Source organism: Festucalex cinctus, chromosome 3 (assembly GCF_051991245.1).
Source record: "Festucalex cinctus isolate MCC-2025b chromosome 3, RoL_Fcin_1.0, whole genome shotgun sequence".
Taxonomy (NCBI): Eukaryota; Metazoa; Chordata; class Actinopteri; order Syngnathiformes; family Syngnathidae; genus Festucalex; species Festucalex cinctus.
The window spans coordinates 4,596,295-4,622,978 of NC_135413.1; the positions used below are offsets into that span (position 1 = coordinate 4,596,295).

The 26,684-nt window shown below is 41.3% G+C and overlaps 1 protein-coding gene and 1 long non-coding RNA gene across 3 annotated transcripts in view; one reads left to right on the forward strand and one right to left on the reverse strand.

Moving 5' to 3' along the window:
• Positions 1-744: 744 nt before the first annotated feature.
• The window catches only part of pax6a (paired box 6a), a 30,479-nt gene continuing 4,539 nt past the window's right edge, over positions 745-26,684 (reverse strand). Inside the window, exons 2-12 of the mRNA XM_077517986.1 lie at positions 26,296-26,349; positions 17,932-18,062; positions 17,573-17,788; positions 15,936-16,089; positions 12,439-12,597; positions 11,521-11,603; positions 10,731-10,881; positions 8,935-9,029; positions 7,605-7,749; positions 6,763-6,765; positions 745-1,169 (exon numbers count right to left, since the gene is read on the reverse strand). Coding sequence (XP_077374112.1) covers positions 1,084-1,169; positions 6,763-6,765; positions 7,605-7,749; positions 8,935-9,029; positions 10,731-10,881; positions 11,521-11,603; positions 12,439-12,597; positions 15,936-16,089; positions 17,573-17,788; positions 17,932-18,062; positions 26,296-26,349 — 1,277 coding nt within the window. The 3' untranslated portion in view covers positions 745-1,083. The remainder of the gene's footprint in view (positions 1,170-6,762; positions 6,766-7,604; positions 7,750-8,934; positions 9,030-10,730; positions 10,882-11,520; positions 11,604-12,438; positions 12,598-15,935; positions 16,090-17,572; positions 17,789-17,931; positions 18,063-26,295; positions 26,350-26,684) is intronic.
• Positions 16,452-18,337, forward strand: LOC144016647 (uncharacterized). 2 transcript variants are annotated; one of them, XR_013282950.1, is made up of 3 exons: positions 16,452-16,540; positions 17,598-17,797; positions 17,879-18,337. It is a non-coding gene; the product is annotated as an uncharacterized LOC144016647 (long non-coding RNA). The 2 variants fall into 2 exon arrangements; XR_013282949.1 differs by having other exon boundaries at positions 17,904-18,337.

A 26,684-nucleotide genomic window follows, 5' to 3' on the forward strand; every position in this document is an offset into this window, starting at 1 on the left:
TCAAACGTGAACATGTTTGTAGAAAAGTGCTAAAATCATGTGCAAAGTACAATTTAGTACAGAATTTTTTAGATAGGACTAAACATTTGTTTTTGTTTTTTTTACCTTCAGTTGTCAGGATTTTTGGGGGTGTTGCACTTGGACCTCCTGGCATGTGTCAGCCTTCCTCCACTGTACTCATAGTCACACACAAAATCCACACAGGATCGATCTTAAGAGCTGAGCCAAAATGACTTAACAGGCCTCTAATCAGGGTTTTCGATTGCCCTGATCCTCTCCCTGAGCTCTTTGGAAATGTTTTCCAACCATCATTAGCTTGGTTTTGCTGCTGCTATTAGACATGCGTGTTTATAGACACAGTTGTGCCTTTGTAAAGTCAAGTCAAGTCAAGTTGTTACAATTCTACAAAGGTGTGCCAAGGTAAAAAAAATAAAATAAAAAAAATAATAAAATAAAATAAAATAAAATACCAATAATTGTACCTGAAATAAGTTTATTAACGAAACATTCCCCAATCTGTGGAGAAACCAATACTTAACACATGGACATAAAATCAGATCCAAGACACAATTTATGCCATATAAGAGCTTGCGATTCAGTCTGTGTGCATTTGGTACAATGTTTCAACATGAGCATTGGACAACAGAACCCTCCCAGCCCCAACCCCACCCTTGCAAAGACTTAACATGAAAAGTTTGATCAGATTATAAAATCATCCATATCTGACCAAGCACGTCACTAAATTTCAAATTTCTGTACACATTACAGTTTTTGTTTTTCATGAATTCTTCCAATTGAACACATTTACAGCAGACAGTTAACTTTCCTGTTCACGTAAAATGGTTATTCACATATTTAGGGCCACTAGTGACTTCTCTTTACTTCAAGCACCACACCACATTTTGAATGGCAGCTGATGCGTATGATGTCATAATTTGCTGTCGAAGTCCTCTGTCTCACTTGCCACAAGAGTTTAGTGTCAATCTGATCCTGAGTGGTATTTCCAATGAAAGGTCCTTTTTGCCATTTGAGTTATAAATTGAGAATGTTGTGCACTTAAGACAAGTGCTGCACCAAATGACATCACTGCAGACGTGGCCAATACTGTGACATGTCTGTTTCATTTCCCGGAACTTGGACAGGAACTGAGACTCCTGGAGAAATCAGACCTAATGAAAGAGGTAAAGAACAGATTTGTGATTAGAATACACTGTAAAGAAGTCAGCAGAGTAAAGCTGTTTTTGGATTTTCTATGAGGAATCACACAGCTTAGACCCAATGTTAGTAATTTCGCATCTCCAAGATTGCTCTGACCCACCCGGATTTAAAGACACTAGCCTCCCAAATTGACATAGAAATCAGGATCTGCTGGCTTTTGTGTCACAGTGCAGGTGCAAAAATAGAGCCCTATGTGTTGAAAGCTTGAACAAAGTTATATATGTGCCACTCAATTCTTGATCTGGAGCTGCAGCTCCAGAAGAGATTCGACATTTAGAGTTTTTGACAATTTCTTCAATTTTCTTTTTTCCCCCCAATATTTTTCTTTTTCAATAGATCCTGTACTCTGCGATTGGCTGGCAACCAGTCCAGGGTGTATCCCACCTACTGCCCAAAGCCAGCTGAGATAGGCTCCAGCCTATCCGCGACCCTTGTGAGGAATAAGCGGTCAAGAAAATGAATGGATGGATGGATGGATGGATGGATGGATGGATGGATGGATAGATCCTGTACTGTATTTTCTTTTTTTATGTATGTATGTGTGATGGTTCTGTTGTCTCTCTAGCAGTTCCGGAGTGTGGCAGGAGGCGGCGCCAACCTCGCAGGCAGAGGCCTGCTCCCACACCTGAGGCTCATCAGCCTGATGAGCCAACAACCTATTTAACCAGCCCCTCCTTTGGTTCTGTGCCGGAAGATTCCCTTGCCACACCTGCTACGTTTGCTTGTCTCCTCCTGCCACACCCTTGTTGTGTTCTAGTCCCTGGTCTCCGGCTTGTAGTGGTTTCTTGTTTCTCGTTCTACCGGTCTATTAAGACGGCTCTTTCTGTTGCTACTTTGGTTCCTAGTGTTTTATGTTGCTACTTTGCGCTTTAGTGTTTCTTCATCCCTGAACAAGGTGATTTTTGGTTGCTACTTTGTTTTCTAGAACTTTTTCCCTGAGCAAGGTGATTTTCTGTTGGTACTTTTGTGAACAATAAACTGTGGACTTTGTCGCTCACTCTGCATCCTGGGTCCTGGCCTTGCTTTGCCTCACGGCACATAACAGAATCTTCCGGCCATAATGGACCCAGCAGAGTCAGAGCGCTGAAGGAGTGCACTTTCGGCACAAGGAGCACTTGTTGGACAACACCAATCAACCCTGCAACAAGTGATGGACCATCGACAGCAACTCACCACCAGTGTGGACCAGCTGAACAAGCAGATGGCAGCCCTGAGTCACCAACTGCCGTCGTCCAGCTCCTCTGGTTGCTCGCCCTCTCCATCGGCGGCAACCCCTCCAGCCTCCCAGCCGTCTTCTCCCAGAGAGCCATTTATTCCGATTCCTGCTAGGTATTCTGGAGACTTAGGCACATGTGCTCAGTTTTTGCTACAATGTAGATTAGTGTTTAACCAGCAACCCAGTACTTATGCTACTGCCCAGTCAAAAATCGCCTTCATTATGAGTCTGTTATCAGGACAAGCGGCCGCTTGGGCCTTCGCAATCACAGAACAAGGATCGGCAGTGCTAAATGATTATGAACAGTTTACCGGAGAAATGAAACGCATTTTTGATCACCCGGTGCGAGGCAAGGAAGCAGTTGGCCAGTTGCTGGATCTGCGTCAAGGTAGCCACTCTGTCTCTCAATATGCATTAACTTTCCAGGTTCTGGCAGCCAGTAGCGGATGGGGGGACTCTGAGCTACAAACAATTTTTCAAAAGGGGCTCGCTGGGGAGATAAAAGATGAGTTGGCTTTAAGGGATGAATGTAACTCACTAAATGACCTTATTACATTAGCAACACGGATAGACAATCGGCTCAGGGAGAGACGGCGGGAGAGGAAGATGGACATGGCTCGTCGCTCGTCGACTTTCTCACCGTCCAGCTCAACCGTCATGGGGAACTCCACCGCCTCATCTCCGAGCACCGCTCCTGAACTCCATTCCAGCACGACACCTCGCGACGAGCCCATGGAGTTGGGCAGGGCTCGACTCACCCCTGTCGAACGACAGCGACGTATGAGGAGCCGACTGTGCCTGTACTGCGGCCAGGGGGGCCACTTCCTGGCAAGCTGCCCCGAGTTGCCAAAAGCCGGGGCTCACCAGTAGGAAGGGAGGCACTGGTGAGCCGAATATCTTCCCCCTCGTCCTCCCAAATACAGGTACCAGGTATGATTCACACGACACTTTGCTCGTTACCTGTCCAGGTGCTGATAGACTCCGGAGCCGATGACAACTTCATAGACATTGACTATGTTAAAAACAACAATCTTTCCCTGACTCCACTGAGCTCCCCCAAGAAAGTTCTTGCAGTCTACGGGAGGCTTCTAGAAAGGGTTACACACAGAACCACACCCATTAATCTGACACTCTCTAGTAACCATCATGAAGTAATTGAGTTCTATGTGATTTCCTCCCCCCTCAACACCGCAATTCTAGGGATTCCCTGGTTGAAGCTGCATAACCCCCACATAGACTGGTCCATAGGTACGATTCGGAACTGGAGCAACTATTGCCATGCCCACTGTCTAAAGTCAGCCCTACCTGCCAGGGGTCCTAACTCTCCCCACTACTCAAAAGATGTTGACCTAAGTAACGTCCCCAGTGAATACCACGATTTAGAGGCAGTTTTCAGAAAAGACTTGGCGTGCTCCCTTCCCCCACATAGACCCTATGACTGTGTTATAGAACTGCTCCCTGGGGCTCCACTCCCAACACATAGACTATACAACTTAACCAAACCCGAACGGGAAGCAATGGAAAAATACATCACCAAATCATTAGCTGCAGGACTTATAAGACCGTCTTCATCTCCATTAGGCGCAGGGTTTTTCTTTGTGGAAAAGAAGGATAAAACTCTGCGTCCTTGCATTGACTACACTGGCTTAAACACCATCACAGTTAAGAACAAGTACCCTCTGCCGCTCCTGGACGCTGCATTCAGCCCTCTCCACAATGCAATGGTGTTCACCAAATTGGACCTCCGAAACGCCTACCACCTGGTAAGGATACGCGACGGCGACGAGTGGAAAACTGCCTTCAATACCCATTTGGGACATTTTGAGTATTTGGTCATGCCCTTTGGGCTCACAAACGCTCCAGCAACATTCCAGTCATTTGTGAATGATGTACTCAGAGACCTGCTAGATAAGAATGTTTTTGCATATCTAGACGATATTCTCATCTTTTCTCAATCACATGAAGAGCATGTGGGGCACGTAAGAGATGTCCTGAGGAGGTTACTAGAAAACAAACTGTATGTTAAAGCTGAGAAATGTGAATTTCATGTTTCCACTGTTAATTTCCTGGGCTATGTGATAGAAAAGGGGCGGCTCAGGGCCGATCCCTCTAAAATCGAAGCGGTTAAAGATTGGCCTCTGCCTACCAATCGGAAGCAGCTACAACGTTTCCTTGGGTTCGCTAACTTCTATAGGAGATTTATCCGAAACTATAGTAGTATAGCTGCTCCTCTCACGTGTTTGACCTCAAACAAACTTCGCTTCGTGTGGTCTGCTGATGCTCAATGTGCTTTTAACCGTCTGAAAGAACTCTTTGTTAATGCCCCTGTTCTCGCCCACCCAGATCCCGAGCAGCAGTTTGTGGTAGAGGTGGATGCGTCAGATTCAGGAGTGGGGGCCGTCCTCTCTCAGCGCCTGCCTGCGGACCAAAAACTACACCCCTGTGCTTACTTCTCCCGCCGTCTTTCCCCGGCGGAGCGCAACTATGATGTGGGCAACCGCGAACTCCTGGCAGTGGTCCTAGCCCTCCAAGAATGGCGGCATTGGCTGGAGGGTGCAGCTCATCCCTTCATTGTTTGGACGGACCACAAGAACTTGTCCTATCTTTGCACCGCCAAACGACTGAACTCTCGTCAAGCTCGTTGGGCTCTCTTCCTCGGACGCTTCAACTTCACCCTCACCTACCGCCCCGGCTCCCGAAACCTGAAACCTGACGCCCTCTCCCGGCAGTTCACCTCTGGAGAGGAAGAGAGGGACTCAAGCACGATCCTCTCCCCTGAGTGTGTGGTCGGGGCGATGCGGTGGCGAGTGGAGAAGAAAGTTCAGGAGGCACTTGACAACCAACCAGTTCCAAATGAATGTCCTCCAGGGAAACTGTTCATGCCACCTGCCGCCAGGACTCCTGTGCTCCTCTGGGATCCACCGGACACTCTCCCTGATCCAACAGCGCTTCTGGTGGCCAACCATGGCTGCCGATGTTCGGGCTTTTGTTGCGTCATGCTCAGTTTGCGCCCGCAATAAACCTTCTCATCAAGCCCCGGCAGGCCTATTACGCCCCTTGCCCATCCCCTCTCGGCCATGGTCGCATATCGCGGTGGATTTCGTCACGGGACTTCCCCCATCCGAGGGCAATGACACAATCCTTACCATCGTCGACAGATTCTCCAAGTCGGTTCATTATGTCCCCCTCCCAAAACTCCCCACCGCCTTGGAGACTGCTAACCTATTGGTCCAATATGTATTCAGGCTCCACGGAATCCCCACAGACATCGTGTCGGACAGGGGTCCACAATTCACCTCTCAAGTCTGGAAGGCTTTCTGTCGGGCACTGGGGATCTCTCCCAGTCTCTCCTCCGGCTACCACCCCCAAACCAACGGTCAGACGGAGCGTGCAAATCAAGACCTGGAAACAGCTCTGCGCTGCGTAGCCTCACGCCTCCTGGTCTGCGCACCTCCCATGGGTGGAATACGCGCATAACACACTGATCAGCACTGCCACAGGCATGTCCCCATTTAAGGTGACCTCGGGCTACCAACCCCCTCTGTTTCCCAGCCAGGAGTCCGAGGTTGCCGTCCCGTCCATCCATGCCCACTTCCGCCGTGCCAGACGAGTCCGGAGGGAGGCTCGAGCAGCGCTGTCCAGGACAGCGGAGCGCAACCGACGCCTGGCTGACCGGAGGAGAACCCCAGCCCCCGACTACCAAGTGGGACAGCGTGTCTGGCTTTCCGCACGTGACCTGCCCCTTCAAGTGGACTCCCGCAAAATGGCTCCACGCTTCATTGGCCCTTTTCCCATTGACAAGATCATCAACCCGAATGCTGTCCGACTCCGGCTCCCGTCATCCCTCAGGATCCACCCCGTTTTCCACGTGTCCCTTCTGAAACCGGTCGTGGATAGCCCCCTCCAGCCACCCGCCCCACCGCCGCCTCCTCCCCGGATCGTTGATGGACACCCTGCATACACCGTGAATCGCATCCTTGATGTCCGCAGGTGGGGCAGGGGGTTCCAGTATCTCGTCGACTGGGAGGGGTACGGCCCGGAGGACCGCTCCTGGATCTCACGTGCCCTCATTTTGGACCCGCAACTGCTGCGTGAGTTCTATGCCCGTAACCCTGATAAGCCTGGTCGAACGCCGGGTGGCGTTCCTTAGGGGGGATACTGTGATGGTTCTGTTGTCTCTCTAGCAGTTCCGGAGTGTGGCAGGAGGCGGCGCCAACCTCGCAGGCAGAGGCCTGCTCCCACACCTGAGGCTCATCAGCCTGATGAGCCAACAACCTATTTAACCAGCCCCTCCTTTGGTTCTGTGCCGGAAGATTCCCTTGCCACACCTGCTACGTTTGCTTGTCTCCTCCTGCCACACCCTTGTTGTGTTCTAGTCCCTGGTCTCCGGCTTGTAGTGGTTTCTTGTTTCTCGTTCTACCGGTCTATTAAGACGGCTCTTTCTGTTGCTACTTTGGTTCCTAGTGTTTTATGTTGCTACTTTGCGCTTTAGTGTTTCTTCATCCCTGAGCAAGGTGATTTTCTGTTGGTACTTTTGTGAACAATAAACTGTGGACTTTGTCGCTCACTCTGCATCCTGGGTCCTGGCCTTGCTTTGCCTCACGGCACATAACAGTATGTATGTATGTATGTATGTATGTATGTATGTATTTATTCATTTTATTTTGTTATTTTTTTTGGTGGGGTGGAGTTTGTTGAGTTTTTTTGGGTGGGGTGAGACAATCCTTGTTTTCTGTAGAAAACGCATATTGATGGTTTATTGGCGTTATGTGAAGAACGTTTTGGGTTACAAGTTACACCCCCCCCCTTTTCCCTCCCAAATACATTTCATTCAATAGGTATCAATTAGATGTGGACTTTCACGATTCGCAGACGCAGACGGTCCCGATCCATTTCATATGACTTTTCTTTTCAAGGGACGACTGAGTCTATTTTTTCCTAGTGCAAATGAAGTTAATTGTGCCATTCACTCTGGTGCCTGGCACTTCCGTCAGCCTGCTTAAGGGCAGTTGTGGCTACATGAGTAGCTTACCGCCACCAGAGTGTAAATGTGTGAGTTAATGAATAATGTATACATTGTAAAGCGTCTTTGTGTCCAGAAAAGCGCTATAGAAATCTGATGCATTATTATTATTATTATTATTATTATTATTAATTCATAGCACTATACCTGTTGATGTAGCAGAGGAGGTCAATGGCTGGTTGTTCATATGCTGTTGCATATGTGGAGGAGTGTACGTCTCGTAGCTTCTTCCATTTACTGGTACACCTGAGCTGGTGGGCAGCATACATGAGTAAGATGTCTGACAAGATGCCTGAAAAAATATAGAACTCATGAAATCATAAACAGATGTCCATGACCCAAAAACAAACACACACAAAAAGACACACACAGAAGGCTAGATATTTTTTCCCCAAAATACAGCAAGTAAAATATGCAGGATTCAAAGTGAGATGTCCAGTGTGTTGGAAAAATGTTTTACAAAAGCAGCACATTCACAGTAATTAATCATTTCTTTCAATCAGTAAGGTAAGACCTTACAAATGAAACATACAGCAACAACAACCTTTTGTTCCCACAAGGAAAGAATTAGGATATATATATTAGGGTATATGCACAAATATGAAACCAATGCAGTTTATATGCGTATTCTTTATATAGTATGCTGCCAATATTCAGCATGTATGTACATATGTAATTATATATTTGCATATATGCCACATACATGCCAAATTGCGGTGCATATATGTGCATGTAAAGGTCATATCGGTCACCTGTATTGCTTCTTCATTTTCACATAATTAGCCCTATATGTATGCACATACAAGGTATATATAGCCTGTATATCTCCCATATAGGATCTGGTCATTTTATAGCTCATACTGTATAGCTTACTTTGGTAATTGTCAAACATAATGCCTAGCTCATCATAGTGTTTATTAACAAGGCAATAACATGTAAGTTGTTAATAATAATTAATAATAATAATAATAATAATAATAATAATAATAATAATAATAATAATAAAATACCCTTAAAGAACAAATAACACATTTCCACCCATAACGTGCCAGTTTGATGTATTCATACAAAGGTTCTTGTTTTTATAATTTTTCCCCCTATAAGGGACTGTAGATAAATATATAGTTATTTAAAATGACTTGTATACAACACTTTAGATGAGTCAACAACTTATTAAAATAGCACATACACACTGACCATACAGTATTTATGTTAAGAAAAGTGAAATTTACTCAATATTGACAATGAAGGTTTCGACCTCACATCATCAGAAAGGTAACGTAGTGTAGATAAGATAAGACAAGATAACTTGACTGCAGTTTATGTGTTCACAAGACAGAACCAACTTTTGCACCATATATCTCACTAAGTGGTGAAGATATGATTGGTACAACTACCTTCTCAGATAACTGGGTTTTGCAAGAATAATATTGTATACAATATCATAATTTTATTTTTATTTTTTTTTTAATCTTACTTGCATAGGCAGGCTGGCAGCCATACTGAAGTGTGGCATGGATGGAATGCTGTAGCTGCAGGACAGAACTGAGTCAGACCTCCCCAACATCGACCCTGATGCGAAAGACAATAAAAAACACAATACTTGGGTTTAGAAAGAGGAGGTCAGTAAAATTGCGCCCAACCTTTTTTTTTTTTTTTTTTTTTTTGAGAGCTCAGAATTGTTCATAAGGTAGTCTTACCGATTCAACGTCTTATCATCATTGCTCTCTCTTTTTTTTTTTTTTTACGTGTATGTGTGCATTAGTGTGCGTGCGTTTGTGTGCATGTGTTTGCGTGCGTGTGCGCATGCGTGTGCGTGCAAATACGTATAAATTTATACTCATTAATCCACCTAAAACCTCATAAAAATCCCATTACCCTTCACCTTAACCAGATACTTCAGAGTCTCGCCAGAGTCATGAGCTTCAAACGGTCAGGAGACCAGAGAAAAGGTCAGAAAAGATAAAAAAAAAAAGAAAGATAAATCAAAGTGAAATCCAGCACCGACCAAACACTTCCTGCCTTCCCCATGGTTACAAAATCAAAGTCTTACGCCAACCCCAGAAGCCTCTAAATTCCAACAAATTAAAGAGATCTCAAGAGACCAGAGGAAAAACTAAAGAGAGGAAGGAGGGAAGGATCGATGAGGCAGAGTGAGATCCATAGAAACCAGTACATCCAGTCCATCAAAGTGAAATCCAGCACCAACCAAATACCTCCTGCATGGTTACAAAAACAGAGTCTTACGCCAACCCCAGAAACCTTAAAATTCCAACAAATTGAGGAGATCTCAAGTGACCAGAGGAAAACCTAAAGAGAGGAAGGAGGGGAGGATAGATAAAGCAAAGTGAGATCCACAGACACCAGCACCCACTGATTCAAGGGGCTGTGGGAGGGAGAGGCGAATTCTGTTTGAGTTTCAGTAGATGCTGGTGTGATGGATCTGGCATGTATAAGGACCGCCACCAAAGAAAGAAGCCGTCAACCGCGGCCCAGCAAAGCGAGCACCGCCCCCCCGGAATCCCCCAGGCTGCGGCACCACCAAGGCCACCCGCACGCCACCCGGGCGGACACCGGTCGGCGAGCCAACCCAGACGCCCGGAACACCCCCGACCCCGCCCCGGCCCACACCCCCGAGCCCAAGGCCGCAGAACGAGGCCCGGCGGGACCCCACAGCGCCCCACCGGTCCCCAGCCAGCACCCCATCCAAACCCGCCACCCACCACGACCCAGGCTCCGCCAACCCCCGGCCCCCAAACCCCCGAACACACCCCGACCCCCAACACCCAACACCGTCCACTCACACCTCCACCCCCCCCCCCCCCAAACAAGCCACCACCCCCCAACCCCTGTGTATAAAAGTAGCTTATATATTTTTGATATTTTTTTTGTTGTTGGAGAAAGCTTTATAATCTTTAGCTAAGACAGGCAGTTAGATCGTATTCTGAAGTGTTCGGATTTGTTTCTTAACCATATTTTTAACTTGCAGATAATGTAAGAAATTTCCGTTTTTTTATTTCATATTTTTGGACCAAGTTTATATACGATATAAACTTATTATCTGAGAAAAGATGATGAAGGTGTGTAATTCCTTTCTGCTCCCATAAACTTAAATGGAACAACTGATTATTGAGTTAAAAGTCGGGGTTATGCCAAATGCGCCCAACCTTCTAGCTAAACTAATTTTAGGAGCAAGATGCTTAAATGAATAGGAGCTCAAACGCAGTACACAAAACAAGGCAACTACATATGATTTGTCTTTGTTAGTCGTACCTGGTGTAGCAGATTTGGGTAAAGACTGGTAAACACTGGTGTTAAAACTGCTGCTGATGGGAACTTGGTTGGCAGAGTTGGACACCTGACGACGTTGATGTCTCAACTTTTCTTCTCTTCTCCACTTTGCTCTTCTGTTGGAAAACCAAACCTATAAATATCACAAAATATGAAACTTTATTTAGTCCACTGTCAAAAGAAGTTGTCGACCCCTCCAAAAAAAATATCCAAATAATAAAATAAAATATAATAAAATATCCAAAAATGTCCAAATACAATGTAACTCTTAAGTAAGGCCGGCAATAAATTATTTAGATTATTATTTTTATTTTTTTTAATCTGTTATCCAATCTATTAATAAATGGGCACATGTATTCGGTACGGAAACGTGGCACTGCCAATGTTCAGTAAACATTTTTGACTGGTACGTTCACATGTATTAGTGAGCACATTTGAATGTATTTTAATACGTTTGAACGTACTCACAAAACACCCTATTCTCTCTGCACTAGTCAAGAAAATTACTAAATGAAAGAAAACACCACCCATGCTAGGTTTGTGCTGGACTTTAATCACAAAAGAGAAAATACATTCCCCATTTTTCGATCTTTATCTGCCCATCTTTCTGAGTTCCTCCTTAACCGGTCCGCAAAATGATTGGATGGTTACCATAGACAAAAAAGTCACAGAGGAAATACTCTATATTTCATGACAGCATAAGATCATACAGATTAAACTCACATTTATAAACTTAGTATTGATCAGAAAGCGTGCAAACCAAAACGCATACCTGTATCCGTGCCTCAGGCAGGTCGATTTTGTTGGCAAGACGTTCTCGGGCAAACACATCTGGATAGTGAGTTCGCTCAAATTCTGAAACAAGCACATTTATTAGTGTGTTGATGAAATTTTAATGGCAGTGTTTAAAAAATGGGATTGCCACTTCGGGTCAGGTTATTTCTTTCTTTTGCTTCATTTTACATTTCTGCCTTGGTAAATATACCAGTTTGTCACACCTCTTGAATCAAAATGATATTCTTGTTAAAATTAATGCTATAGTAGAATTTTAACTGTACACAAATGTTCACATTTACGGTTTAAAACAACAACAACAACAATAAAAAGGAAAGCTTTATTATGCAAAATTATAGTTCTTCACTTGCAGTCGTGACCAGATTTTCTTTCTTTTTTTTAATTGAATGGTTGAATGTTAGCCCCAGGGCAGCTGTGGCTACATATGTAGTTCACTGCTACCATAGTGTGAATGTGTAAGTGCATGAATAATAAATCTGTTGTGAAGCGTCGTCGAGTGTCCAGAAAAGCACCATATAAATGGATGGATGGATGGATGGATGGATGGATGGATGGATTGATTATGGATGGATGGACAATGGATGTATGATGGATGGATGGATGACGGATGGATTATGGCTGATGGATAATGAATGGATGATGGATGGATGGATAATGGATGGATGATGGATGGTGATGGACGATGGATGGATTATGGATGGATGATGGATGATGATGGATTATGGATGGATGGATAATGGATGGATGATGACTAGAATTTGGTCATTCACATTCTCCATGGTATGGTTTTCGTATTGTGGCATTAAAAGACAATAATGAAGCTTCTTAATACAAAGCACAATTTGATAAGCACGTTTTTAAAGAAGTAAGGACTGCTGCACAAATAGAAGCGCACCTTTTTCAAGTGCTTCTATCTGGTCTTGGCTGAATGATGTTCTGTTTCTCTGCAGTTTCCTCTTCAGCTGAAGCCTCATTTGAGTCTCCTCTGAATCTTCACTGTTGGAACTTGCTGATATTGCGTTTTCCGCTCCTTCTGCTTGCAAACACATATTTTCTGCAAACAAGAGTACCAGTTGTTTGAAACTTCTCAATAGTATTACGCTACATAATATGGAAAAAAAAGAGTACATGTTTCTTTTTTGGTCTTTTTTTTAAAAATCTATTTAATGCCCAAGAAAAAATTCAAATGAACATCAACTCTCACATGAATGATTAAACTCCTCATCCTGCCTACCGAAACCACATTCTTGTGCTGCCATATTCTGTTACTGTATTTGCTTAAGGACATTTTTTTTTAATACAGTACCACCATGTTGTATAAGAAAAATAATCAGAATTCTGTGTGAGCATCCTAAAAAGTATTTGGTTTGATGTCAGAGGCTCCAGTGTATTTGGTTTAATTCCCAAAAGAAAAGTCCAGAAATTTGGATATTTACGTTATTTTCAATAAAGATAATAATTCAAGAGAGTGAGGAATACGAGCAGTTCAGCTCACCAACATGTAATTTCTAAACAGATTGGAGTTTGACTCCAGCTCCCAGTGCAAGCCATGTTATTTGTGGTCCCAGCCTAATTATTCATTATTCCCAGCAGACAGAGAATGCAAAAGAGAATAAAGCCATTGCTCAGTGTCACAATCAGTCAGGCAGAAACAGACACAAATGGCGCAAGACACCACCTATTTTCTGTCCGATACACACGTATGCACACAATGGCACAGACATTCAATAGACTGATGACTTTATCCCACTGTTCAAATCCCAAAGTGCTGCTGGAAGAGGAGGAGCAGCAGGTTACCAGACTGCTCCCACAGCAATTTGGCCTCCAAAGCAAAAGGGCTCCGACAATTCAAGCTCCAACATGTCTTTTTAGTATGTGTGTGCGCATATATATATATATATATATATATATATATATATATATATATATATATATATATATATATATATATATATATATATATATATATATATATATATATATATATATATTATTATTATTATTATTATTATAATCAGGTAACTGATTTATTGCGGTAATTCCAAATTCTTTAATTAATTTTATTTAATTATTATTTATTTAATTTTTTTTTTTTTTTTTTTTTTACATTTTTTGCCCACCAAATTTGATGAGCACCTGTTATGTGTTAATTCTTTCAACATTTAATTTCAAGAGGACATCTTCAACATTTTTTTTTTTTGATAATTTTTTGCCCACCAAATTTGATGAGCACCTGTTATGTGTTAATTCTTTCGACATTTAATGTCAAGAGGACGTCTTCAACATTTTTTTTTTGATCCACTGCACACGCATCCTCCTCTTTTTCTAATCAGTTAATTACTATCATAATTTAAAATGAAATACACTGATAGTTTGACATGAACAAATTTCCTGAATGTCATACATCAGTCGTGTCAAACATACGGCCCGCGGGCTGAATCAGGCCCGCAAAGGGGTTTATCTGGCCTGTGAGATGATTTTGTAAAGTAAAAAAAAAAAAAAAAAAAAAAAAAAAAAAAAAAAAAAAAATTAAATGGTAATGTCGGACTAATTAATCAGCTGGCCACAATCAAAACATATACATTTGTAATTTCACAAGCAGTCCTCAGATGAGCAATGCAACTTGTACGGGAAATCATCATCCGGGATGTCATTATTTTACACACAACTTAAACTTCGGTTCGTTAAATTATTATTATTATTATTGTTGTTATTATTATTAATATTATTATTATTATTATTATTATTATTATTTCATTTTATTATTTTTTTTAATCATACACCGACATAAACGTGTTAAATACGACACAAATTCAGTTACTGGCACCACAAAAAGATAGGACAAGAATTAATGTCCTTATAACGTCATTAACTGCACCATGCAATACATTCTGGGAACAATATTTATGCAAAACAGGTCGATTTAACACGTCCGGAACTTATACAGCCAAAATGTTCCATTTCTGTCCGTGTTATTTTTCGGACAATTGAGCTCCGTAATTTAGGGCTGGCACACAAATAGCGAAAATCTGCGTATAAATGACAGCGATCGCTTTTAAGTTATATACCGTTATTTTCCCGATGCGGCCCACTTGGTAATATATTTTCCTCCATGCAGCTCCTGAGTTAACATGAGTTTGACACCCCTGTCATACATAAACATTTATTAAACGCTCTACTTTAATACATGTAGTTAGGTTGATTGCTCAAACACAAGCTGTGCTACCTTTAACATAACCATCTGTTGTGAAGCTAAAGGATCATCTGTAGTCAAAACTAATAGTGTGATTAATCTGTATTAATAGATGATTAATGCAATAATTTTTGTGATTAATCAATGAGTTCACACTTTAAAGGGATACTTTACTTATTTCGCCATTTTTGGCAGTCAAGCAATATATTGCCTATAATAAATTTTAGATTTTCATTATTTTTCCACGTACAATTAGTACCTTTAAAACCACATTTTGCATTTTGCTCAGGTAACCAATCACAGCTCACCTGTTTTTTAGGTTTGGTCATGTGACATTCACAAGCTGAGCTGTGCTGAGCTGTGATTGGTTACCTGAGCCCTTGTGATGTGATGTGGTGTCATTTTCAGTCGACAGCAAGTTGCAAAATGTGTTTTTAAAGGTACTAATTGTACGTGAAAAATAATGAAAGTATCAAATTAATTATAGACAAAATATTAACTTTTTATTGCTATAATAGGCTAAATAAGTGTAGTATCTCTTTAACTTTGATAGCACTATAATCGCTGTCCTGTCCATTTTTGTCATTTTTTGCATTTTTACATTTTTGGGAAGATACTCAATGCATCCATCCATCCATCCATCCATCCATCCATTTTCTAAACCGCTCACTCCTCACAAGGGTCGTGGGGGTGCTGGAGCCTATCCCTTCGGTCATTAGGCAGGCTACACCCTGAACTGGTTGCCAGCCAATCGCAGGAAACTCAATGCAGACATCCCAAAAACGTTTTTTAAAAAAAGTGTTTTTCACAGGACAGCAACTATATGGTATTGGTATCAGTGACTACTCAAGAGTTGTGTACTCGTACTTGTATCAGTCTGCAAAAAAGCGTTTACTGTATGTTCATGCTGTGCACGAATTGATGTTGAGAATGCCAAATATAAATGAATAACAGCACATTGTCATCTGTTCTAATGTCACAGGAATGATTAAATGGCAACGTGTGTGACCTACTGTATGTACATATGTGGGGTGTGCGCAGTACAAATGTTGACCTGTTTTTAATGCTTGTCCTCATTATTTTTTCTCTAGACTCTTGTAGCATGTCAATAATATACTAGTCTCGCTTTACACTTTGAGTAACTGTGGTGATAATTATCATCACTGCAAGCTTCTACAAAGTAAGATTCAGTATCTTACCTGTGATAGTGAGTGTTGAGCCCGGGTACCACCCAGTGCGCCCACCCCAGGCAGCTTGTCCGTTGAGCATCTTTAGCTTTTCAAACACGCCCTCATTTACGACTTGCTGCTTGTCACTGGTCAGGTTCCTGAGTACTCGATTTATTGAAGAAACCTGATGGAAATGACAAAATGGTTATTATGAAAATAATGCCCACAGTTTTGCTTAACATTTTTGAGCAAGATCATCAATAGGGATGTAACGATAAGGGCAATATCGTGATATCGGGATATTTAAACTGCCACAATATCGTTGTCGTCATGTTCACAATATTGAAAAGCAACACATCTGTTAAAAAAAGTCAGGTTGTTTTTGTCATGTTCCATGCCTGCAGGCTGTGCTCTGTTTTCTTTTGTTGTTGTACTTCCAGTGTTAGCCAGACCTGTGGTGGCGCCATTGAGACTGCACAGCTGCTACTAATCAGCAATTGTCTTGTTTATTTAAGAGGCAACTTCTGCCACAGTCTTTTGTCGGACTATTCACTTGCCAGCCACCAATGCCCAAGCCTAGCCTCGACTATTCTTCGATCTCCGCTTCGCCTGTACTTCGATTTTGCCTTGCCCTTGTGAGTTTTATAGTGTAGTGATTTTTTGTATTCTGACTCTTACCTTTTTGTGTAAGCACTTTCAGTTAATCTCCTTGCCCATTTGTTGCAAGCCTTTTTGTTAGTTACTTCCGCGTTGTTACGTGCGCTTTTTGTTACCGTTTTTCCTCCTTGCTTTGCAAGTGATTTCTGTTTGGATTTTTGTGTGTGTCTATTTTGTAAATAAATTTTTGTAAGCTGCTCTGTTGTCCGCGTTTCTGGGATCCACACTCGCGTCATAACAGTTTTCCATTTGTGCAGTTCTAGCACCCTCTAGTGGCTAGTTTATTAGTGCAATTTAATTTCCATTAGGGATATTTTGGCCTTCTATGTTTAAAATCTATGGTAATTGTCAGAAGAAGGGGAAACTACCAAATAAGTGCCTCAATATTGTTATTAGAGATTGTAGGTGATTCATAATTGTGCTTTTTTTTAGTATGAGCTCTCTATTTTTTACAATATTATGATCTTTTTTTAAATATCGCCAAGGCCCCCACAATATTGTGATAATTATCGTATCATGGCCGTCATATTGTGATAATATAGTATCGTGATGTTTGGATATCGTTACATCCCTAATCAACAAACAAGAGTTTAGGGTGGCAAAGCTGCAGTTATCATGGTCAACTATAATACTGTTGCATGACTTAATAAAACATAAATAACATATATGTAGCTGTGCAATATTCATGCCATGTAATGACCGGCCCTAATCTAAGCCACAACATGGGTCAGTTGTAGGCATTGTAATGCAAAAGTGTGCTAAAATGTACTAAATAAATATAATTTATTTTAAGAACTCACAGAGATGACTAACAGTGTGCCTTATATGGTTAAACTAAAGTCAACAATCAAGTGTCACTGCCGAAATGAATGTGTTCTTAACTGCTTCTTAAAGTTGACTACAAAAATACGGCAGCTTTGACTCGAATAAAAAGTAAGTCAATATTAATATGATAAATATTCTAGTTTGAAAGCTATGCCTGTCAACAATGTGAAAATGTCTAATCTTACACTCGGTATATTGTCGTTTGTGCAGGCTTCCTCTGCCAACAGCCTGTCTCTGATCTCCCAGGCAAAGATGGACGGACACTCTCTCTTGTACAGAGCAATTTTGCCAACAACCTCTGGAGTGGCCACCCGGGGTTTACTTCCTCCAATCGCTCGAGGACGAATAGAACCTGTCTCGTAGTAGCGGCCCAAGATCTTACTCACGCAGCCATTCGATACCTGGATAAGGTACAAATATAACACAATATCATGTGGGCACCTAGAGTAAGCATGGCAAACAAAATTATGTATTGTTTCAAAATGTTTCAGTAAATTGCACGTTACACATGAACAGGATGGTTCGCAGAGTATGCGGGGCCTACCTGCAAAATTCGGGATATGTCACATGGTCGAGCTCCGCTGTGGGCAAGCTCCACTATCTTCTGCCTGGTGGAATCCGGCAAAGGTCTCCCATTCACAAACACACCTCCAAGCTGGTTTACTCCACTGTGACCTACACTCACAAAAAAAGAAGACTTGTCAAATTAAAAGGATTTGAGAGAGCTGGTTTGCCACAAGTGACCATGCAAATGCGAGGCTTGCGCGTAGCTAAGAGCGGATAAAACAAAAGCTTAGTCCTTTGTTTCACATATCTGTTGCTTTTTTTAATTATTATTATTCAACAGCCTTTCACAAAATGACAGATCATTTACATAAATGCTGTATCGTTTTTCGGATGAAAATTGGCAAGTATGGTTGAATGAATTGATTTCCGAGGGTTCAATTTCATATTGATGAATGTGATGTGACAACATCCACCACATATGTGTACGGAGTGCTTGCACTATATCACTTTCACAAAAATCGTGCTCTAATACTTAGACGTGGTGGGGATTTACTGTTGATCAAGTTTTTATGATAATAATAATAGATCCCCAAAACTGATTTTGTATTCATTATTGAATAAAAACTAAATAAATAACACAGTATCTTCTTAGTCGATGCCCCCCCAAAAACAACAAAACAAACATTGCTTAGCACAAACATCATGGTCTTCAACAGTGCCTCTAATCAATGAGTGCTACACAAATGGAAAATTTGAGTGAGAAGAAATTTGCTATCATATCAAACAGAATCTATTTATTCAATCTTTATTTACATTTTACACATTATATAATTGGAAAATTACTCACTACATTTGACGTACAAGTAAGGTAGGTAAGGTAAAAGTATCCCGTAGATCATTTTCCCATGACATGTGGACTTCTAGATAAGGCCAAGGCAGCCATGCTGGAGGTCTATGCATTGTTTTGTTCTAGTGCTTTGAGTGATTTCATAGAATTTGATAGCCCATCCATCCATCCATTTTGTTGACCGCTTCTTCCTCACAAGGGTCGCGGGGGGTGCTGGAGCCTATCTCAGCTGGCTCTGGGCAGTAGGCAGGGGGTACACCCTGGACTGGTTGCCAGCCAATCGCAGTAATTTGATAGTCAATGTCGGAAAATGGTGAAGTATTGTGCAGTGATTGGCTGCAACAGTCCAGGTGGGCGGGACCAAGTGTCACTTCAGCACTTCCTCAAGGAAAAGAAAGATGTAGATTATGGCTTCTACAAATCAGCTCACTAAGGCCATTTTCAGTATTTATATGCTAATTCATTACTCTCAAGTAACACAGCTTTAAAAATGTTAGCTGTTGTGATATTATACATAACATACGTGTCAAAAATGTAGGATTCTGTTGACTCCCACCATGGTAACCGCTATTCGGCCTAGATGCTAACGTTAGGCCAAGTCAATGCTATTTTAGCTAAAAGAAGCCATGCTGTCAATTTTACAGGGTCATGAAGTGTCACATAGTGAGGCAGTGAGAGATTTTTGAATTGTGTAGAAAAATGAGCTGTTTATGACGTTCATGTCGTTATTGTGTCTTTGCCACTGCACCAAAAGTTCCTTTCAACTCTGAATTACCACAGATGAGAACATATTATGGCATAGCTAACATTAACTGAATAGGGTAATAGAGAAGATCCAAATGAAAATAGTACTAGCCTTTCCATTTCAAGCCTATTTTATCCTCCCCCATCTGGACCTCCAAGATGGAAGACACACAAACATTAATCATGTGATCGATTTCATATTTATTTTATAATGTCTTTAACTCTAGAAATACTTTTAAATGTTGTACTTTTAATTACAGTATATGAGGCACATTGACTGTGATTGGCTGGCAACCAGTTCAGGGTGTACCCCGCCTACTGCCCAAAGCCAGCTGAGCTAGACTCCAGCACCCCCCGCGACCCTTGTGAGGAGTAAGCAGTTGAGAAAATGGATGGATGGATGAAGCACATTGAGTTATGTTGTGTATGTATCCATCCATTTTCTTGACCGCTTATTACTCACAAGGGGGGTGCTGGAACCTATCTCAGCTGGCTCTGGGCAGTAGGCGGGGGACACCCTGAACTGGTTGCCAGCCAATCGCAGAGCACACAGAGACGAACAACCATCCACACTCACAAACACACCGAGGGACAATTCGGGGCGCCCAATTAACCTGCCATGCATGTCTTTGGAATGCCGGAGGAGACCGGAGTACCCGGAGAAGACCCATGCAGGCACGGGGAGAACATGCAAACTCCACCCAGGAAGGCTGCAGCCTGGACTCGAACCGGAGTCCTCAGAACTGGGAGGCAGACGTGCTAACCACTTACTCACCGTACCGCCCTGTTGTTTATCTAGTTAAGTATAAATGAGTGATTCTCGAATTTTTGTATAATATGTTATTATTATTATTATTATTATTATTATTATTATAGTAATAATAATAATAATAATAATTATTATTATTATTATTTACAATTCTATGTACGTGCAAGCAATCTGAAATATTTATATTTCTTATTAAAAAGGGACACTTGACTTATTGAACAATTTTTAGCAGTGAAAAGTTCATATTTTCTCTAGATTTAATTTGATAACTTCATTATTTTTCATGTACAATTAATACCTTTAAAAAGTCATTTTACTTCTTGCTGTCAATCTCTGAGCCATGATTGGTCGTTACCTACTTCCTCAGCACAGGTGATGTCATCCACCAGCAAGTAGAAAAAATATTTTTTAAAGGTATTAATTGTACATGAAAAATAATACCAAAAGATACCACATTAATTCTAGATAAAATCTGAACTTTTTATTGCTGAAAATGGCTCAATGAGTCACCCCACCTCATCCCCTTGGGATCTCTCTCTCTTTTTTTTGTTTTTTTTTTGTTTTGTTTTGTTTTTGTATTATACACGGGAGTACATTTTTGGATCAGGAAGAGGAGGATCCAAAAGCAAGGGGAAGCAGAGAGGCAAGCCAAACAGCATCATTTAATTTAAAGAGCACGAAAAGCAAACAGGGTACTGAGATAATCAAATATAAAAATAGACAATGTCCAAAACAACATACAAAGTACAAAGCAAAACCGGAAATAATAAAATTACTCGTACCAAAATCCGGACAGGATTCAAAGAAGGGGGGTAAAAAATAAAAATAAATGTGACAAGGACAATGAACCGACATGGAATAAAAGAACTCAGGGAACTAAATAAAAAAGAAACTGACAAGACAACAAGAGACACCTGGACAAGCATAATTGGCTGAGGGAGCTGATTGGATGGCACAAGTCACCGGGTTGACAAACACAGGTGAATACAATAACCTCACAAGAGACACACAAACAACAAAACTAAAACTACGCAAAACCAACAGAACAGAAACCCAGATCACGACACATAAGGGAGGCAGGAATCACGACCTAAGAAAGCTCGTTCTAATTTGAAAATTTGTGATAAAAATTGGTATTTACAGTATTTCCCAAAAATGAGTATACACACCATGTATTTTGCAGATATTTAACATCATTTCATGAGACAACAATGAAGAAATGATACTTTGACAAAATGACAAGTCCTCAGGGTCCAGATCATAGGGCAGTCTAAAGTCACAATCAAGGACGCATCTGTCACAATCAAGGACGCATCTGTTGAGGAAGGACGCATCTGTACTTGCTCCTGCACTCGCTCGTGAATCTAACTACTTGTTGATTTTTGCATTGGGATTTTTAACTACATTGTTGCAGAATGCCTGGCGGAAAAAGAGCTGACGAGATTGAGGAGATAAAATCTTCTCTTAAAAAACTCAGTGGAATGGTTGCCGAATTACTTGAAATGAAGAAGAGCATTGAGCCACTTCTTCAGGAAATACAGCAATTGAAGAAAGAGACACAGGAAAAAGATCGACACATTGTTGCCTTGGAACAAAAAGTGGATGATTTGGAACAAAATCTTCGTATCAACGATGTGATAGTCACCGGTATCAAGATCAAGCCGCGCCGTGGCCCTTTGAGAGCTGCGGCTAGCACGAGCACGGAAGATTCTGACCAACATTCAGGGAACGAGACTGTGGAACAGCAAGTGACACTTCAACTCAGAGATTTGGGATTAACTGTTGATCCTGCGCATATTCAGATGTGCTTTTCGCTTCCAACTGGAGGGACACGACCACCGGCAGTTCTGATCAGGTTTGTTGACAGAAAGAAAAAGATTGCTCTTCTGAGAGACCGTCACAAGCTTCGTGGGAAACATGTCTACATCAACGAAAACCTCACCAAACGAAATGCTGACATCGCCAAAAAGGCTCGACTAATGAGAAAGAATGGACTTATCGAAAGCACGTGGACAAAAGACTGCCGAATTTTTATTCAAACTAAAGATAACTCTGGTCAACTAAAAACATGAATCGTGAAAGGAGCTGAGGAATTGGCAGCGCTTGAGAGACAACAGTAATTCACAATATCACAACAACAACAACAACAACATCACTAATTACCCAAAGCTGGAGTTGTATATGATTATTTGCTGACTTTGCCAAGGCTAACTCTTGTTTATACACCTGCATTGATAACATGTATTGCTGTTCCCGTTTGAATCTAAATATTGTCTGGCTCGAATTCCGTTTGGACATTTGTTCTAACAGTCAAGGCTACATGATAAGGCTGTATTGTGGCTCCAATGAATCTGCTGTCAATACGCAAAATGGGGGTTGGTGGTCTGGTTCCTGGAATGCAGCTGGCGTGGGCCGCTCTGCTGGGTGAGCTAGACTGGGCAGCGCACAGGAGTCATCAGATCCACAACATGCTAGCAACCAGTGGTGCTACCTGACCAGAATCGAGTGCTGAAATTGCTTGAAAGCAATGGGCCGAATGCAAGCCGATCTACTCTTCTGGAAAGCACAACATGTGTGAAAGCTGATCCGAGGTCAGCGAAGACCCTACTGGTGAAAGAGAAGAATTGCGCTTGCCTTGGCTGCTCGCCTGGCGGGGTGGGCTTGCTGGTGGCGTCTGGGGACCGACTCACCAGTTCTAAATGACTGGGACTAGCCACAATCTACACACGGACATTCAAGATGAACTGAGCGAGCAGTGTCTGGGATAGTATGGGATGGATAACGATAAAAATTAATGACTATTCTAAATATTGTATATGATTGATGCGTTATAGTAATGGGTCGATGGGGACGGGTCTCGAATAAGCTTCGGCTTCTACCCGTCAGCCCTTCTTTCGGATGTCAATGTTGCAAATGATGTGATGTGATTGATGTAAACTGTAATGTGTCCGAAAGGAAAAAATGAATAAATAAATAAAAATAATAAATAAATTCATTCTTCAATCAAAATCACTCAAAACACTGCCATTAATGCCTGGCAACAAAAGTGAGTACCCCCCTTAATTAATGGTGAAAATACCCAAAATGTCAATAGTTTGTTTGGCCACCATTATTATCCGGCACTGCCTTAACTGTCTTGAGTGAACAGTAAATTTGTACTTTTATATAAGCTGTACACTTACTACTTTTCATTGTGTCAGTAGAGTCATTTCTTCACTGTTGTCCCATAAAAACATACTTCAATATTTGCACAAATGTGAGGGATTGGACTCACTTTTGTGAGATACTGTACTTTAACTTTCACTGCCCAAAAATGGAATACATCTAATGAAAAGTGCTTTTGAAAGGCCATTTTTTTGGTAAATGACCAGTCAAGCAGTTTAGCTCAGGCGGATGGCTGCTCAGGTGTCCTAATTAAGACTGGTACAGTAATGCGCCACAGGTGGAAGGACCGGACAGCTGTAGTGATTCTGACACTGCATAGGCATATTTTGTTTCACTGATGGGGACCTGGTTTTCAATCACCACACTCCAGGGTCCGCACGTGTGACGGTGGAAAAGATATATGGGCCCAAAATGTGATTAATACAATTGCACATATGTGTGAGAGAAAAGGATAGAGTGAGAGAGCAAGTGAGAGTTAGATACTCACTCCTCCTGGCAATGTTTCGGTAACAGGAATGGATTTTTGTATTAGTTGTTGATCAACAATTAATATTTTGAAACATTTAATGAGCAGCAGGGTGTGACTCCCAGTTAGTCTTATTGAAACAAAAAACTAAATTCATGCATGTATAATTCGTAAATTTGGTTTTGCATACTATTGAATTTGTAATTTCATTTACTCTCGGATCCAGTACTGTATTATAATTATTGTATGTACAGTACTTATTATACTAGCAAAAACAAGTCCTAACATTTCAAGAATTAAGTTACAATATTACAAAAATGTGTAATTGTAAATATTGAATTGTTGCTCTTTATGGAGACCTGCCATATAATTATCCATCCATTTTCTGGACCACTTATTCCTCACAAGGGTCGCGGGGGTACCTGGCGCTTATCTCAGCTGGCTCTGGGCAGTAGGCGGCGTACACCCCGGACTGGTTGCCAGCCAATCGCAGGGCACACAGAGACGAACAACCATCCACACTCACAAGCACATTCGGAGCGCCCAATTAACCTGCCATGCGTGTCTTTGGAATGTGAGAGGAGACCCGAGTACCCGGAGAAGACCCACGCAGGCATGGGGAGAACATGCAAACTCCACCCAGGAAGGCCGGAGCCTGGACTCGAACCCGAGTCCTCAGAACTGGGAGGCGGGCGTGCTAACCAGTCACCTACCGTGCCGCCCCATATAATTATCACTTTATTTAAAAATAAATAAATAAATAATGGCTTTGCTTGTAAAATTATGACTCCAAAATTTTTTATATATATATTTTTTATACATCTAGATTTAATTATTATTTATCAAGTACACTGTTCTTTTAATATTATTACATAATTGTTCTTTTCAGTGGGCCATCAGCTGACCTTTGTACCCTATGTTTTGTTATGAATGATGTTTCACTACCACAACACAAACAAAATACATTTTTCAACAAACAGCATTTTTGCTGCCGTTTCCGAAATGGTGACAGCTTTGAATTGTGCCTTGCACTATTCTCACCTTATTTTGTGCTGTTCAAATGTATCTTTTCAATACTTTTTTTTTTAAGTGACTGTATGTCCAGTAATCGTGTTCCTCTGGCCTTTGTTCCTCTTGTTTTTGGTCCCCTCAGTGAATACAGCATCCATTATTGAGTTGAATTGTGCTCCAAGACAGGAAGGGGAAGTCAAATTGTTTGGATGAAGCTTAATGCTCTGTCTGCCACTCGACAACATTGCGTTGTGACACGGGGCAGGTTAAATCGGGATTTACTGTACAATTAATCAATTGTCTATTGTCTGTTAATGGCTTAGGGGGCGAAAGCATATTGCAGATTTACAGAGCTCTTCATGGGGCATTAACATATTATACATCATCAGCCAAAACACACACAAACTGTATACACTATATACACGAGCAGATGTCTTTTCACAAAAAATTCATAAAACCTTGAAAATTCACGTAATATGTAAGTTGTGGAATCATTCCTATCTGAAAAAACAGTTTATATAAATCATTCATTGATGTGATTTTTTTTCTCTCAATAAATTAATTTGTGTTAAGTTCTGATCACAAATGTGTTGGTGTTAAAAATAATAATAATACAAATAAATAAATAAATATTATTTTATTGTTGCTTCATATTTTTCGGTGCTTTTGCGTCTCTCTCAAGTGTGACTGAAAATTTGCTTGACTTGTGTGAGGCGTGTCATTTCTCTCAGTCTATCTTGCCGCTTCACACACCATGTTTACATTGTCTTCTAAGTGTGATCATCTTGCAGCACAAATCTTAATCACAGTATCATTTCCCAGAGGAGCCACCCTTTTCGCTTGCTGACATACAATTAATAGACAGACATATGGCGTCAATTTGGCTGCGTTGCCTTTGCAAATCTGCCTCCCAGCCCCCACCCCACCAAAGATACCCACCCATTCAAAAACATAGGCGTGTGTGTGGGTACTCATACACCCACGTGCATGCAAAGCACGCTGCACACAGACCAAATGGGCCCCTGCCCCTGGGACCGCAGCAGGTTTCACTTTGAATCAACTCAATGAAGTTGAACGGCAATATATTCATTCTCCTTAAAACATGTTTGGTAATTATTCCCTGTGGATAAATCTGAAGAGCTCTTCTCACAACTGGCCAACATTAAATTGGAAGTCTATGGGAAAATGACCAAGTACGGTACTTTTTTTTGTCCCACTATACAGCAATAATAATAATGATAAAAAAAATTTAAAAAAAGACGTGCAAATGAAAATACATTTACTCCTGAAAAATCTGACAAATCATGTTATAAAGCTGAATTCATCATTTAAGAGTCAACATGAGGTTTCAAATGAGAATTGTTTAACAACAGGTTCAAAATCAAGCGAAGAAACTCACTGTTTTGCATCATGGAGGCGACTCCCGTCTCCCAGCTCGTTTGACTTCTGTAATCTGTCCAAATAAATAACATCTTTTATTATGTTGTCATATACAGCTTATCGCCGTGATAAAGGATGTCAAATGTGAAAACTGTTGGAGCATCAAATTCTGCTCACTGTTGATCAAATCATTGAAAGAGATGGTGGAGGAATGAAAAACAATCACTTGAAAGAGGTAATTGACATATTTTGATTTGACACTTACAAATTGTTTGTTGATGTGCTGTCATTGTCCAGAAATACATGAAATACTAAACATTTTAATAACTAAATAAATCAAGTACATTATAGCATAAAAAACATTCATTAGAAAAGTGATTCCAGTGAGCTGTGAATTATTAGTGCCGT